We start from the raw sequence: 16,511 nt of genomic DNA, 5'->3' as shown, positions 1-16,511 counted from the left end.
CACACCTGGACATGTTTTACTACAACTCCTTCACAATAAAAGCCCTCATTGTTTAGTTGTAACATGTTGTGTTTTCACCTGCAGAATGTTGTTTTCTTAAATGTAGTTTAAAAAACAACATGATAATGATGTCATAAGTGATGTCATTGATCTTAGAATGTTGCGTGACATATAACAACATTCTAAAACATCAAAGCTTTCTGAGGGTTTGATCAGTTAGAATGTCCAGCAACATTCTAAGAGATCAAAGCTTTCTGAGGGTTTGATCTGTTAGAATGTCCAGCAGAAGATTACAGGTGCTTCATGGATCACCAGACCCTGAACGTTTTTCACTTGAACAAACGAGAGATGAACGTGAACAGCCAGGAGAGCAGCCCAGCAGGCAGCAGCCAGGAGGAGAGACTGTTAGAGGGAAACAGAGACTTACACCAAGAGGGTGACTCACACAGCTCAGGTCCAGAAGTCGGGGAGTCCTCTAACTCAGCGAGAATGTCATCGACAGAGCAGATAGAGGAGCTTACAGAAACCTCGGCTGATCCGGAGGATCAAAACGACCAAGAAAATGAGCTCTGTGAGGAAGGAACGCTTTCACTGACCGACTTAAACAGATGCGGAGACATGGACAGCCAGGAGAGCAGCCCAGCAGGCAGCAGCCAGGAGGAGAGACTGTTAGAGGGAAACAGAGACTTACACCAAGACGGTGACTCACACAGCTCAGGTCCAGAAGTCGGGGAGTCCTCTAACTCAACAAGAATGTCATCGACAGAGCAGATAGAGGAGCTACAGTTATTCTTGGTGGATTCAGTGGAGCTAAATGAGAGAGTACATCAGGCCTGGGTGGAAGAGAGAGCGTCCTGTGTCCAACGCATAGAGCTGCTGTCCCAAGAACTGCAAGAGCTTCAACTGGAGTTGGAGAGGACAAGTGCATGTCAAGTCTCGACGCCGTGCCTCTGTTCTCTTCTTTGTAAACAAAATAGGGTAGCTGCAAAGAAAAACCAAAAGCTCAAAGACAGATGCAAGAAACTGAAAGGCCTCAGTCTTGAAACTCTCAAGCTGAAGCTGATCGTTGAAGAACAGCTGCAGGAGTTAGATGAATGTGAGAACAATCGCCAAAAAATACAGGCATGGAAGTCCGAGAAAAAGAGAATGCTTGAAAGGATAAAAGAGAAGGAAACACTGCGTAAGAGGCTCGCAGAGATAGAAGAGGAGGAAGACACTTTGGTTTTAAAGTGTGAACGAGAAAAGCTTGCACGTGTTCCCTAATCACCATCATCCTGGTGAAGATTGTTCCTCTAAAGGACGTGAACTACTGGTGCTGGTGTGAGTGACATGTGAGTGTGGATGTACAAATGGAGTTGTGCGTGTCGGTCTGAGTGGGTCTCTTAAGTGAAGTGACATGTTTGTATGAGTTGTACGGGTTTTCTCCAGGGCTGCTCTGGTTCACCCACTAGCATTCGCTTAGAAAAAAATTAGGCATAAAGAACAATCTGAAGAATTGAAGAAATGGACAGTTGAAGACAAAACACACAATCATCTCAGCATCCTGATGAAACAACGGCCTCGAGCAGACAGCTCACTGACATACTAACTCATACTGTGTGTTACAGCAGAATCTCAAAACACTTTAAACTACAGTCCACAATTTTTTGATAAATTCTAATTTGTTACTCTTAATCGCTCAATTGCCAATAAGAAAATTAATCTGAAATCATTACTGTGTAGTTCTTTACTATAAGTTAATAACATTATCCCAAGAGTCGGCTGGAGTCAAAAGCCGAGGTCCTATTTCTGAAATCAGCTGAAGGATGAAAAACTTTTCCTACATTCTTCTGTTTGTTTGTTTGTGTGAGAAGCAAAACAAACCACAGCACAGACTGCAGACTGAGGCATCCTGGACCAAGATAACCACTAATCTGTTTTCACTTTGAACAATAAATGTATTTCAGTGTAATGATGATCACAAGAGAAGAGTCCTAAATGATGATGAACTGATGACTGAGCGAGTCAGACACTTCAGTTCACACACGTGAAAAACTCTGAATGTTTGAACAACAGCCTTGAATACAAACAAGCAAGGAAGATAAAGTCCTGGAACACTCTGATGTTAGAGAGGTGGCAGGGTCCGCCACATATAAACAAAGTAAAGCAGTGTAAACTGTCTTGTCCTTTAAGGTCACTTTGTTTATTCAGCGTGTTCAGACTTGGAAACAAAGAGAGTTTGATTCTAAAAGTAAAGTAAGTAAAAAAGTAAATAAGCTACCGTCAGTTTTTATCAGAATCAAAGTAGATTAAACAATATCTAACAGGGATAACAGGTCGTTCTACAGCCCACATGTATCACATATATATAATAATAACTCTCATTAATAAATAAAGTTAATTAGATTTAGTTTGCTTATAAAAACAGTTATATGATTCTTAAGACATTTATTAAACAATCATGAAGGTGGAAAACATCAGTTTCAGCTCTCTCATAGCATCACATAATGCTGACAGTGAACATATCAAGTGTTCAACAGCAACTGCTAATAAATAGTTTATAAAACATCCCATTACTTGTTAATTTACTATAAAGTTGCCATTTTATTTACACATGATTGTTTATTTTACTGATATGATGCTATTATAAAGTGTTGTGAATATATGAAGTTATCAAAGACCCATAAACAGAAACGTGACAGGTCGATCAGGCATCGATTGCTTTTCTCTGACACCAAAACACAGGAAGCGGAAGTGAGACCGACGCTCTGATTGGCTGCAGCAGGAGATCTCCATCCAATCACACGCTCACAGTTTCCGGTCGCAGTGTTTATCAGATCTGTCCCCGCAGCGTCTCCGTCTCCTGTCCAAGTGTCCACAGTCGACCCGTCCTCTTTATCATGGCGCTCACCAGAACATGGACATAGTTCTGAGCCTCGTGTCGTTAACTGTCACCAAAGTTTTACAGTTCTCTGGACTTGTGGACAAAAGGGATGCCCTGAGGACGAGGAAGATGGAGGAGAAAGCGTTAGAGGTGTACGGTGAGCGAGCAGGCCTGGCGATCGCTCGTCAGTACTGTCCGAACTGTCAGTACTGTCCGACCCAGACACGATAAAGTTACTGAGTCGATGCTGGAGAGGCTGCTGCACTCGGGCTGGTTTCGTCGCAGAGCTCGACCGGCTTCCTGTTTGTTGACACCAGACTCCATTCAGAAATGACTCAACTTTGCATGTTTGAGTGTAAACTCGCTCAAGACGTCCGTAAAACAACTCCAGTGTGACGTCATCATGTGGTTTAACAGCGCGCTCAACAAACGGCGCCACTGACGAGTCAGTTCCTGATGAGTGAATAAATCATGTGCCGAACTTGTAGTATGTAATGATCGTGCTGGAAGTTTTAGGAAGTAGCAGCTGTCTCTCTGACAGGTTAACGCAAAGTTAAATAAATAGGTTTTTGAATGGAGTTTGGTGTGGATGCACCCCTGATCACTGGTGGTTTAAAACTCAAATAAGTGCTTTTTGCTGTCTTTGCTGGGATTTTTACTGGAAGAAATTAAATACATGTTTTTTTGCATGGAGTTTGGTGTGGATGCAATGAAAGGCACCCCTGATGATTGGTGTTGCAGAACTCAAATTGGGTGAATGTCTAAACAGGAATTGTTTGTGTGTTTGAAGTAAACATCATATACTGGGATTATTAATAGAACAGAACTTGAATACATTGTTTTTTGAATGGAGTTTGGTTGGATTGGCGTGATAATGACATTACAGACTGTATAGCGTTGGTACAGAACTTTGACAGACTTTTTTGAATAGAGTTTGGTGTGGTTTCAGTGAAAGGTTCCCTGACTGTTGCTGGTGTAGAACTCAACCAGGTAAATGTGGTTTGTTTGCGGTAAACGTCATATAAACTGGGACTATTAATGGAACAGAACTTAAATGAATGTGTTTCTGAATGGAGTTTGGTGTGGTTGGAGTGGGAGTAACTGCTCTCTCCTAACCTGCGTTAAAACATTTAATTATTTGTCTTAAGACTCTTGAACAGTAAATTAGAACAACAATTGTTTTAATAGAAATAATTAAAGAGTATTTTTAGCTGTCTCTGTTCGGGCTTGGCTGTATTTAAAGTTTGAGTTGAAAGAGTTTAGAAAGTTTGGAGCGATCCATCCACTTAACAAACAGTCCTCTAAACCTTTAGTTGGATTTAATTAATATCAGTTAATTGTTATTGTGTTACTTTTAGTTCTGGTAAATACTGACACATCTCGTTTCCTGCCCTGTATCAGATGTGATCCGATCGATCCGGGACCCGGAGAAGCCCAACACCCTGGAGGAGCTGGACGTGGTGACGGAGAAGTGTGTGGAGGTCCAGGAGCTGGGAGAGGACGAGTACCTCATCATCATCAAGTTCTCTCCAACCGTCCCTCACTGCTCTCTGGCGACTCTGATCGGTGAGTCTCTGCTGGTAACACAACAGTCATGAACCACAGAACATGCTCAGCTCACAGCTCATCAGCAGCCAGGTCTCAATGTTCCCAGCTGCTGACGGCTGACACCGACTCCTCTGCATGTATCGTCAGGCTTTCACAGAGAGTTCAACCCGTTTCTGTTTTTAATGCATTCAGGTCTAGTCTGGAGTTACTCTGATCATTGCTAATGAAAAGCAGAGGATGGTGAAGAGGAAGAACAGAAACTCACAACTGATGAACTACTTTGGTTCAGAACAGGTTGAAAGAAAGAAAGAAGGAAAGAAAGAAAGAAAGAAAGAAAGAAAGAAAGAAAGAAAGAAAGAAAGAAAGCGCTCTTTGATATGGTTTGAATGACTGGCTGTTCCGTGTTTATTCTGAAATTAAGCCTAAGCCTATTATCACTGCACATGAGACGTGGAGGGAATTGGAGGCTAAATGTATTTCGCAGCAGAATTAAATATGTTGAAATCTGACAGGTTTTTCCTGTTAAATAAAAGAAGGACTGAAATGATTCTTTACTTTGTGGGAAGTCTTTTAACACCACAGTCATTCCAGAGTGATTCATTAGAAATAGTTTCATACTCTTTATTTTCACCATGATTTTAAGGTTGTTTTGGATTAGAAGAAAGTGTGTGAGAATCATGGTGTGGATGAAATGAAGACAGACGTGTTTGTGTTGAGCTCCAGCAGCAGCCAGGAGGGAATTTACTTCCCGACTGGATGTAAATGTTGCTGCTGTAGATTTTGTGTGTGTGACTGCAGCATGTCTGGTATTTTTCGTTCCTCTCAGGCTGCCATTGTCTGTTCTCTGGTCCATCAGGTCCGTTCAGTCTGCAGCATGATGTCACTGCAGGGGTGCACTGTGATTGGTTCTGCTGATCACATGTTGAACAGCAGCTTCATCATTTTCATCACTGATTAATCTGCTAATGACTTTCTCGATCATAGTTTATAGTTTAGTCTCGGAGTGGTCAGGCTAAGCTTTTGTCCATCAGACACACAGTTTGTATGACGCATAATAAAACAGGTAAATATATAAATGTACAGGGTGCAGGATGGTTTCTTATGTTATGTCTTATTGTTTTATTATTGATTTTTTTTCTGAAATGAAAACAGCTTCTGTGGCCTTTAATTTTCTGCTCTGCTTCACACAACTGGACGAGTTCTCTGACAGTAATTGAGGTGAGAAGTTGAGTCTGAGGAGCTGATCCATCACCTCGTTACTGTTGGTCTGCAGTGGTGATCGCTCTAATCTCTGCGCTGCAGCGGCAGCCGGCAACAAGCCTGTCAGTGTGAAGAAGAATCAGCGTGTTCGCCTCTTAGATTACAGAGTCGTGTCGAGCTGTAATTCCCTCTGAGGAGCAGCCGGAGTGATCACGAAGGAAACATTTGATGCATACGAACGACGTCTTTAACATTCATGTATTCAAAGCTGTGTTCTGAGTTGTATCATCTGTGTGTTATCTCACACACACACACACACACACACACACACACACACACACACACACACCAAGAAAGAAGGACAAATGAAAATGGACTTCTGTCTGCTGCAGTGTTCTCCTTCAGCAGCAGGAAAAAATTTAAAACACCACTTTCGTGCTTAAGCAACGTACACACAGTAAATCAGACACACACACACACACACACACACACACACACACACACACACACACACACACACAGTAAATTGGTTTCAGGAGACTGTAGGCAGCAGTTTGTGATTAATACTTGTTATTCTCTTGTCACATTAAGATACTTTAGTTACTGATTAGTAACTAACGACTCTTTTCACAGTCAATTAATCGATTATTTTTTGATCAACAACATGTCAGAAAGGTGTAAAGTGTCGATCAGTGTTTCATCATCAAACGTCTGGTTTTGTCCTCAGAGATCTTGAGTTTACTGTCACAGACGAGGACAGAGACCAGAAGCTGGACTCAGAGAATTCATTCTTTTTTGTGATTAATCGATCGATCTTTACGAGTTGACTCGATCAGTTGTTGCAGCTCCCAGTCGGCATGAAACCGACACATGTAAACATTTACTCTGAGTTTTTATTTATGTTTTACATACAAAACATTTTTTCATTTTCTTCTCTTGGTGCCATAAAATTTTTTCTATATACATGAAACAGAAAAATTAAGATCTGATCAGCTGATCAGCGATTAAATGAGTCACCAGCTATTCTGATAATAATATAACTGACTGAGTCATCGAGAAGATATTAGACTTATAGATTTATGGACTGTGAGAACAGTTGAACCACGAGGACATTTAGAGCTGGTCAGTTAATATGTCGATATTCTGCCTCCTGTCAAACTTTTGGGAATTAAAAATCGCTGGTTGTGTTTCATCTCTTGATTAAAGACTGTAGAACTCAGCAGAATACTCAGAGAACGTGACGTCTTCAAGTTGCTTGTTTTGTCCAACAGATTATCTAAAATCCCAAATTATGATTCAGTGACATGAGAAAACGATAAAAGATCAAACTGAATTATCTGAGCAGCAGGAACACACACAGTGCATCCATCAGGACGCGTCTGAGCGGGCCGACGGACGTCACTCAGGTTGATCAGAACCGATAGTTGGCTCATAATTGATCTCGGGCTTGTCGGGAAGCTCTCCATGCAGCAGATGATTTCCTGACCAGCGGGGGCTGCTGCCGCTCCGCTGCACTTCTCGTCACTCAGACGACCTGCAGCTCCACCGAGGGGCCGGATCCACCCGGGCCTCTGGGCCCAATCTGGATCTATTTTCTTTTTCATTTCCATTGGGCCCGACAGATTCTGGTAGCAGAACCACCAGTGGTTTGAAACATCAAAGGTGATTGACAGGAGTTGGTGTCGGTCCAGCAGAGCGGAGCTTCTTCTCCGTCCAGAATCATGCAGGCAGAAGTCCAGCTGGTAAACGGGACCAAATTCTGCATCCACTGGAGCAGGAAATAGACCAGCATGCTTTGCAGCTCCAGGGCTGTTTGTCAAACTAATTAGCATCTTAAACTTTTAATCATGATGAATAATGTTCTGATCCAACGAATAAGTGTGTGAGGTTCTGATGGAGCGGCTTTGTTTTATATACTTCATTCCTCCAGAGTGAAGTTCTGCTGTGATGTTCTGTGGTTCTGACGGGATGTTCTGTGGTTCTGTGGTTCTGACGGGATGTTCTGTGGTTCTGTGGTTCTGACGGGATGTTCTGTGGTTCTGATGGGGATGTTCTGTGGTTCTGATGGGGATGTTCTGTGGTTCTGATTGGATGTTCTGTGTTTCTGACGGGATGTTCTGTGGTTCTGACGGGATGTTCTGTGGTTCTGATGGGGATGTTCTGTGGTTCTGATGGGGGTGTTCTGTGGTTCTGATGGGGATGTTCTGTGGTTCTGACGGGATGTTCTGTGGTTCTGATGGGGATGTTCTGTGGTTCTGATGGGGATGTTCTGTGGTTCTGATGAGGATGTTCTGTGGTTCTGATTGGATGTTCTGTGGTTCTGACAGAATGTTCTGTGGTTCTGATGGGGATGTTCTGTGGTTCTGACGGAATGTTCTGTGGCTCTGATTAGATGTTCTGTGGTTCTGTGGTTCTGACGAGGATGTTCTGTGGTTCTGACGGGGATGTTCTGTGGTTCTGATGAGGATGTTCTGTGGTTCTGACGGGGATGTTCTGTGGTTCTGATGGGGATGTTCTGTGGTTCTGATGGGGATGTTCTGTGGTTCTGATGGGGATGTTCTGTGGTTCTGACGGGATGTTCTGTGGTTCTGATTAGATGTTCTGTGGTTCTGTGGTTCTGACGAGGATGTTCTGTGGTTCTGATGGGGATGTTCTGTGGTTCTGACGAGGATGTTCTGTGGTTCTGCAGGTCTCTGCCTTCAGGTGAAGCTGCAGAGATGTTTGCCATTCAAACACAAGGTGAGTGAAGAGTTGAAGTTCACTGAAGTTTGTTGTTTCTTCACTTTACTGTTAAACACTCGGAGCTTCAGCTCCTGTATGAAAAGTGTTGCATCAGTAAAGTTAATTATAATTATAGTGTTTCTAATTAGCTCTTCCTGTTTGCAGTCACTGGATCACTTTGATACAGAACACTTTTTCTTCCAGAAGGATCCAAAGTGGATTTATGCACATCAGAGATGTTACTGACATCCCAGAGAGCGTAAATCCCTCTGAATCTATGTTTCTGAGAAGAAGTGTGACGTGGAGTGATGAACAGTCGTGTTAACTCGTCTCAGCTCCTCCTGGGTCGGTTACACGGGGAAGTTTAAAGTTTAAAGTCCAAACATGACAAATTGAATAGACAACATTACTGGAGCTCCGTTCAGCGAGCAGCCAGCTGTCGTTTCATTAACAATTCAATGAGTACAACTCTGAGAGGCGGTGCACACACACACACACACACACACACACACACACACACACACACACACTCGGTATGGCAGCTAATGAGCTGTTTATTCACAGCCGTGTGTGAGAGGTCGAGGGTCATGCAGAGAGGAGTTCTTGGATGACCATCAAACAAACAGCAGCGTGCGGCGGCAGGTGGAGGGAGCAGCCTCTTCATTACAGGAGAGCTTCTCCTGCCTGAACCACAAGGAGGAAAAACAAAAGACCCTGACGGCAGCAGCTGACAGAGCTGGAGAACATCAGGAAACATTTAGCAGCTGAAGAATCAGGCACATTCTCAGGAGGTGGTGGAGAACAAACCAGAGCTACAAGGGAGAAAAACGCAGCGTCAGCAGGACGATCGGCTCGCTCCGTGTCCGCTGGTCAACCTGAACTCACAGAACAGCTTCTGAATGTTTCATCTAGGTGTGACGGTCTTCCTCCTCCTGGTCACACCAGGTGGGATCACTTCATCATCACGTCATCATTGATTTTTAGCAAAGGAAGGCACGCATATCTATATTTATAAGAGAGAGCTACAGAAGAAGATTTGTGGATATTCTGTTTGATTTTCTGCCTCATCTGCTCCACCAGCAGCCTCCAAACTGTCACCAGTGTAAATTATTTATGGCCTTTGTTGTTCTGAGCTGCTTGTGTCCCGTTTTCTCTTCTGGTATCTGTCCTGACGTTTCCAGTCCAAACCCTTTTCTCTTTCAAACCTCGCCAGCATTTAAAATACTCCTTACTTTGTTCTTAATTTCATTTATTGAATCAGAGCTGTGTGAAATTTAACAAAAACCAAATTGCCTGTTAACAGCAGTTTGTTTTTCTTTTCTCCTCTCAGCTGGAAATTTACATTTCAGAAGGAACCCACTCTACAGAGGAAGACAGTGAGTGTGTTATTTTTTCATTTAAAGGACTGAACTGCTTCATTAAGATTAAAACAACCTCCCGCTGTGGCAGTTTTCTACGTTGTGTGATGTTCTGTGTTCTGCACACTGGCAGCACAGACAGCATTAATGTTTAAGGTTTGATGTTTAAAGCTCTGACCCGATGACGGCGCCAAATGAAAAAATAAGGAGATGATCAAAGTGTGTGTGATTTCCTCTGGGAACTAGGAATCAGGGCAACGCCGTAACCAATCATATCCCTCTCGATAATACCAGTCTAAATCTTTACATGATTAAAAAGAGCCTTATCATGATGTAGCCCGGTGATGTTGTGTTGATGCCATGATGGCGACCCACAATGTGTCGTCTCCATAGCAACACAAAGCTGACAGCCAGAGCAGCGCGTCCCCTCCGACGAGGACCTCGTACCTGAACATGGAGCGAGTTAAATCAGGTGGACGTGGATTAGCTGCAAGAGTTCCAACAAACCACCATGATGTGACGTAACGTCTATGCAAGAAAACGGTGACGAACACGACAAACTTGTTTCACCACCTCAAGCAAAAACTCTCCGTCCAGTCCGAGCAGACTGTGAAGGGTCGCGGAGCACGACTCAGCCGAACACAGCTGGAAGGAAACTCCTGCTGCGGTTACATCTTGTCTGACTGACGATACGGTGCCGATCCAAAAGGTCCAGTTTTTAAAGACGTCCCCGTCTGCTTTGTCTGAAGAATACCGGACAAACTCGCAGCTGCTGTCTTCATCTTGATAACCTTCGTTTTGTTTGAACTGATAAAATGCTGCTGCTGTAATCACAGTTAAACATTGTTCACTTTTGTTTTTATATCATAAATCATAAATATAGTTTGATGCAGTTTGACATAAACAGAAGGACCCTCTTCCTTCAGCAGCAGGTGGCGCAACAAACTCAACATGTGAGACAATAAAACAGCTCTCAGTTTGAGCTGCGGCGCTCTCGATGTTACAGAGTTGTGTGTTTGTGTTTGTGTTGTTTCATTGTGGTTCAGTGTCTCAGTGAACTTTGTGTCTCCAGTTAACAAGCAGATCAATGATAAGGAGCGAGTGGCGGCTGCCATGGAAAACCCAAACCTGAGGGAGATCGTGGAGCAGTGTGTCACCGAGCCTGACGACTGACGCTCCACCTGAGGCAAACACCCTGGAGCCTGTCTGTGTGTGTGTGTCTGTGTGTGTGTGTGTGTGTGTGTGTGTGTTTCCACAGTGCCTGAGGATATTCTTCAGAGGACTCCTGAGAGTCTGTCTGAAGTCGGGAGGCTCTGGGGAGTTTGCAGCGAGGATTTTTTTGGAGCTTGAATACTGAGCGAGGTGAACAAAAGCCGAGCGAAGCGAAGCCGCAGACACGTGTTGACTTTTTTCTGAACAGCAGCAGGTCCGTGCCGTCAGCGGCTCGGTTCTGTGTCAGGCGCTGTGAAGGAAGCGGTCCGGTGTTTGCATCTTTTCCTGCGCTGACTGTTTTTAGAAGTCTGTCCTTTTTGTAAATGATCTCATCCGGTGAATTACTCAGACTCTGTTGAATTATGAATATTTTAGAGGTGACTATTTTTAAATCTGATGTGCAACAAAAGAATCAGGTATTAAAAGTGACGTGAATAAGAAGCTGCTGCTGAGTCGTGATGATTGACAGAACTACAGACCCACCACATGAACACACACCAGATATCAGACACAGTCACGGGCTGGCTCTATAAGAAGGTTCTTATTGTGCAGGTCAGCCTCATTTTCTTCATGTTTGTGTCAGATATGAATTGTGAATGCTGAATGCTGTTGGGGGCACTGTTGTTCTTGATGAAAGGAACAAGTTTAATAGTGAGAAATAAAGCTGCTGCCGTCCGGACCTGAGAGCTGAATAAACAGCCGACTGTCTTCATTAAAACTCTGAATTCAGCAGAAACAACCTGCATTAATAAACACTTCAATTAAAAGGTCACCTGAAGTTTCAGCCAGAAGACCTGCCGGGATTTTAAACCAGCAGCGTGTGATTGTGTGTTCTCAGCATCCGCTCAGACTCACAGACGGTCGTTTTCCTGCAGACTCTTCAACTGAACAGATGAAAGAAACGGAGGAGCAGAGAAGACGACCTGCAGTGTGTTCAAACCAGACTCGTCACACTTTTACCTTGGGATAATTAATGAGTCTAACAATAACCTCCTGAGGATACAGGATGCTACATTTGTTTTGTTTTTTTAGTTGAAAATATCATTGTTAAAGGCGAAATGTGTGTTTTGGTGTAAAAGCAGCGGACTTGGAGACCATCACAGCCCGCGGCCTCTTTCAGCCAGCCAGCCTGACTGTTTGGACCGCTCCAGGGAGGAGAAGAGTCGGAATAAGAGCCATGCTACTACAGTTACGCTGCTGCTGGCTGATGGACTCACTGAAGCAGCATGAAGGAGTTTACAAATGTTCCTTTCGTTATGCAACCTGTGTTGTGTAATGACGAATAAATGACCCTGTGCCTTGAATTCGATACAGCACTGCAGATCTCACCTTCATTTCTCCACATGTTCATATTCCTCTCATAACCCAAAGCTGACATTACCCATAATGCAACTTAGCTGATGAGTGACATCACTGGAGGCAGTTTTTCAGACTACACATGGCTTCCTCTGGAGCTACAATAGGATTTAATAGGTTTTTCACACTTGCAGTAGTAGTACTAATGTTTGCAGTTGCCTTTAATGTCTCGATTCTTTTACTTCATCAATAATGTAAGTACTTCTACGACTGACAGGACCGTCCCCGTTGAATTCCTCACCCTGTATGGGGAAGCTGGGGAAGCAAAATAAAACGACCCGGCCTGCTTCACGGTGCTCGTCTGTGATCAAAGCTGCTGTGCAAACAGCTCCCAACAATAAAGCCTCACAGCGGTGCCACATCCGGAGGTTCAGGGCGGTACAGAGCCAGTATCTCTGACTGTGCCGGGCTGAAGTATGGGCTCGTCTGACAGAGGAGGCTGAGCGCCCTGCAGGAACACCTTTGATTACAGACGGAGGAGAGGAGGTGATTTACATTCAGAGTCACAACATTATTCTCAGCTATGAGCAGACGAGGAAGAGCCAAAAGGCTGCTGCGCTGGTTGGATGTGAGGTGAAAAGTGTGTGTGTGTGTGTGTGTGTGTGTGTGTGCGCGCGTCACGTTGGTTTTCACACTTCACACTTGGATCCACATTTTAAAACGTGATAATTCTGTGCTTTAATGCCTTTATTTGCATTCAGCACAACTTCTTTGTCCATGAAAGCACACTGACATCTGGTGTCAAAGCTCTCATGACGTGTAACATGACTGACATATAAATGGTAATAATGTGTTGAATGTTAACTCAGCCTCACATTTATGACTTGTTCCTAGCACAACCTTTCCAGTTGGAATTTTGCCCTGAACAGAAGGTAGTTTCCCATCGTTTCTCCTCGGATGTTAAAATGACATCTTGAAATTCATTGTTAATGCAGAAACATCCCACACACTCCTCCAACACCTGCCAGTCATCAACATTAAGTGTTAAACAGACAGAGGAGACACACAAGGTTTGCTGTCGTGACACAGCAGACGGGTTTGACTTCAGCCTGGTTTAACACTTGAGTGGTTGAATCAAGTGGAAGCATCCACAGTCATGACAGCAGCTCTGTCAGGCTGTCCGCTTTAAGCTAAATGCTAACATCAACATGCTAACGTGCATCCAAAATGTTTAGGCACATCTGTATTTTTTGTATCTATGCAAAACGGCTTCTCACAATGTTAGAAAATCACTTTGTGCACGTTTATTTTTTAGCTCCCTGCAGGTTTTTAAAGTTTTTTTTAGGGTACATCTGTTCTATTAGGCAGTGAATGTGTACAACAAATCATACAGTAAACTAAAACTCATTCATTACTTGTTGTATATTTCAATAAAAGTCTCTCCAACGCACACTAGTGTGCCGCTCTGCACCATTTGGTAACTACTGGTACTCCGAACCGCCACCTTATCGTGGTGGAGGGGTTTGAGTACCTGAATGATCCTAGGAGCTATGTTGTCTGGGGCTTAATGCCCCTGGTAGGATCTCCCAAGGCAAACAGGTCCTAGGTGACGGGTCAAACTAAGAGCGATTCCAACGTCCCCGATAACAAGTAGAAAAGGGTGTTCATGTTGCCCGGAATGGCGTTACCGGGGCCCCACCCTGGAGCCAGGCCAGGGGATGGGGCTCGCAGGCCACCAGTAGGTTCACCACCCACAGGAGGGTATAGAAGGGGCCGGTGCTAAGTGATTTGGGTGGCGGTCGTGGGCGGGAGGCCCCGACGACCCAATCCCCGGACGGTGACTCTGGCCATGGGGACATGGAATATCACTTCACTGGGGGGTAAAGAGCCTGAGCTAGTGCGGGAGGTTAAGCTGTACTGGCTAGAGATAGTCGGGCTCATCTCCACGCGCAGCCTGGGCTCTGGAACCCAACTCCTTGAGAGAGGCTGGACTCTTTTCCACTATGGAGTTGCCTGCGGTGAGAGGTGGCGAGCTGGTGTGGGCTTGCTTATAGCTCCTCAGCTCAGCCACCATGTGTTGGAGTTTTCCCCAGTGAGTGAGAGGATTGTTTCCCTGTGCCTTCGGGCCAGGGGTAGGTCTCTCACTGTTGTTTCGGCTTACGGGCCAAACAGCAGTGCAGAGTACCCGGCCTTCTTGGAGGCCCTGGGAGGGGTACTGGAGAGTGCTCCAACTGGGGACTTCGTTGTTCTACTTGGGAGACTTGGCAGACCCAAACGTATTGTGAGGGTCTGCTGGGAGCGTCTGGCGGAACCCTCTGTCAGGGAGGTCTTCAACTCCCACCTCCGGGAGAGCTTTGATCAGATCCCGAGGGAGGCTGGGGACATTGAGTCCGAATGGACCATGTTCTCCACTTCCATTGTTGACACGGCTGTTTGGCGCTGTGGCCACAAAGTCTCCGGTGCCTGTCGTGGTGGCAATCCATGAACCCGGTGTTGGACACTGGAAGTAAGGGATGCTGTCAAGCTGAAGAAGGAGTCCTATCGAGCATGGCTGGCTCGGGGGACTCCTGAGGCAGCTGATGGGTATGGCAGGCCAAGCGTGCTGCGGCACGGGCGGTCGTGGAAGCAAAAACTCGGGTCTGGGAAAAGTTCGGGGAGGCCATGGAGGAGGACTACCGGTCAGCCTCGAGGAAATTCAGGCAAACCATCCGGTGCCTCAGGAGGGGGAAGCAGGTCTCCACCAACACTGTTTACGGTGGGGGTGGGGAGCTGTTGACCTCGACTGGGGATATCGTCGGGCGGTGGAAGGAATACTTCGAGGATCTCCTTCATTCATTCATCACCCAAGCCGAAGTCACTGAGGTAGTTGGGAAGCTCCTCAGTGCCAAGGCACCGGGGGTGGATGAGATCCGCCCTGAGTACCTCAAGTCTCTGGATGTTGTGGGGCTGTCTTGGCTGACACGTCTCTGCAGCATTGCGTGGCAGTCGGGGACAGTGCCTCTGGACTGGCAGACCAGGGTGGTGGTCTGTCTATTTAAAAAGGGGGACCGGAGGGTGTGCTCCAACTATCGGGGGATCACACTCCTCAGCCCCCCTGGGTAAGTCTAGTGCATGTTGGACTCCGGCAGGGCTGCCCTTTGTCACCGGTTCTGTTCATTATTTTTATGGACAGAATTTCTAGGCGCAGTCAGCAGCCGGAGGGGGTCTGGTTCGGGAGCCACAGGATTTCATCTCTGCTTTTTATGGACGATGTTGTCTTGTTGGCTCCATCGAGCCAGGACCTCCCGCATGTTCTGGGGCAGCTGGGATGAGAGTCAGCACCTCCAAGTCTGAGGCCATTGCTCTCGACTGGAAAAAGGTGGCTTGCTCCCTCCAGGTTGGGGGAGAGTTCTTGCCTCAGGTGGAGGAGTTCAGGTATCTTGGGGTCTTGTTCACGAGTGAGGGAAGGATGGAGTGTGAGATTGACAGGCGGATTGGTGCAGCGGCTGCAGTAATGCGGTTGTTGTATCGGTATGCCTTTCGGCTCAGCTCTCAATTTACCGGTCAATCTACGTTTCTACCCTCACCTATGGTCATGAACTTTGGGTCATGACCAAAAGAATAAGATCCCGGATACAAGAGGCTGAAATGAGTTTCCTCTGCAGGGTGGCGGGGCGCTCCCTTAGAGATAGGGTGAGGAGCTCTGTCACCTGGGAGGAGCTCAGAGTAGAGCCGCTACTCCTCCACATCGAGAGGAGCCAGCTGAGGTGGCTCGGGCATCTATATCAGATGCCCCCTGGACGCCTTCCTCGGGAGGTGTTCCTGGCATGCCCCACTGAGAGGAGACCCCGAGGAAGACCCAGGACATGCTGGAGTGACTATGTCGCCCAGCTGGCCTGGGAACGCCTTGGGATCCTCCCGGAGGAGCTAGAGGAAGTGTCCGGGGTGAGGGAAGTCTGGGAGTCCCTGCTCAGGCAGCTGCCCCGGCGACCCGGCCCCAGATAAGCGGAAGAAAATGGATGGATGGATGATACCAAATTAATTGACCAACATTTGATTATTTTTAGTAAAACCTAAATAGAGCTAAGGTGATGAGAATGTCTATAGTTTTGCAGGTAGTTGTTTATAACCTGTCATGACCCAGGTCTAGGCAGGACAAACACGATGAAACGTACGGGTAAAATGAGAAATGAATAGATTTATTCACCAAAGGAATATCTCAACAAAACATAATCAACCAAAAGAACACAAAGGAAACACGATGAGCTGCAGCTCTCCCACTGGAATGGAGTGAAGCAAAAGGGGGAAGAGGGACGACCACCACACTCTTCTGA

General features: G+C 45.6%; 2 protein-coding genes across 9 annotated transcripts; both read left to right on the top strand.

Moving 5' to 3' along the window:
- The first annotated feature begins 301 nt into the window (after window positions 1–301).
- LOC119024299 (WD repeat-containing protein 87-like) lies at window positions 302–2,858 on the top strand. The gene is made up of 2 exons (XM_037106932.1): window positions 302–1,331; window positions 2,725–2,858. The coding sequence occupies exon 1, from the start codon at window positions 304–306 to the stop codon at window positions 1,261–1,263; it is 960 nt and encodes a 319-aa protein (XP_036962827.1). The 5' UTR covers window positions 302–303; the 3' UTR covers window positions 1,264–1,331; window positions 2,725–2,858.
- Window positions 2,859–2,863: 5 nt separating this feature from the next.
- On the top strand, window positions 2,864–11,343 carry ciao2a (cytosolic iron-sulfur assembly component 2A). Of its 8 annotated transcripts, none has more exons than XR_005076444.1 (6): window positions 2,872–3,020; window positions 4,265–4,429; window positions 8,301–8,350; window positions 8,897–9,277; window positions 9,663–9,708; window positions 10,763–10,858. XR_005076444.1 is itself a non-coding variant. In XM_037106933.1 (5 exons), the coding sequence occupies exons 1-5, from the start codon at window positions 2,897–2,899 to the stop codon at window positions 10,861–10,863; spliced, it is 486 nt and encodes a 161-aa protein (XP_036962828.1). In that variant the 5' UTR covers window positions 2,864–2,896; the 3' UTR covers window positions 10,864–11,343. The 8 variants fall into 8 exon arrangements, 6 of the variants coding, with proteins under 6 accessions (XP_036962828.1, XP_036962829.1, XP_036962832.1 ...); XR_005076445.1 differs by lacking the exon at window positions 10,763–10,858 and adding an exon at window positions 10,084–10,756; XM_037106933.1 differs by lacking the exon at window positions 8,897–9,277 and having other exon boundaries at window positions 2,864–3,020; window positions 10,763–11,343.
- The last annotated feature ends 5,168 nt before the right edge of the window (window positions 11,344–16,511 follow it).

The sequence above is a fragment of the Acanthopagrus latus genome, chromosome 8 (assembly GCF_904848185.1).
Source record: "Acanthopagrus latus isolate v.2019 chromosome 8, fAcaLat1.1, whole genome shotgun sequence".
Taxonomy (NCBI): domain Eukaryota; kingdom Metazoa; phylum Chordata; class Actinopteri; order Spariformes; family Sparidae; genus Acanthopagrus; species Acanthopagrus latus.
Note: the sequence above shows the minus strand (reverse complement) of the source record. Positions and strands in the feature narration are given on the sequence as shown.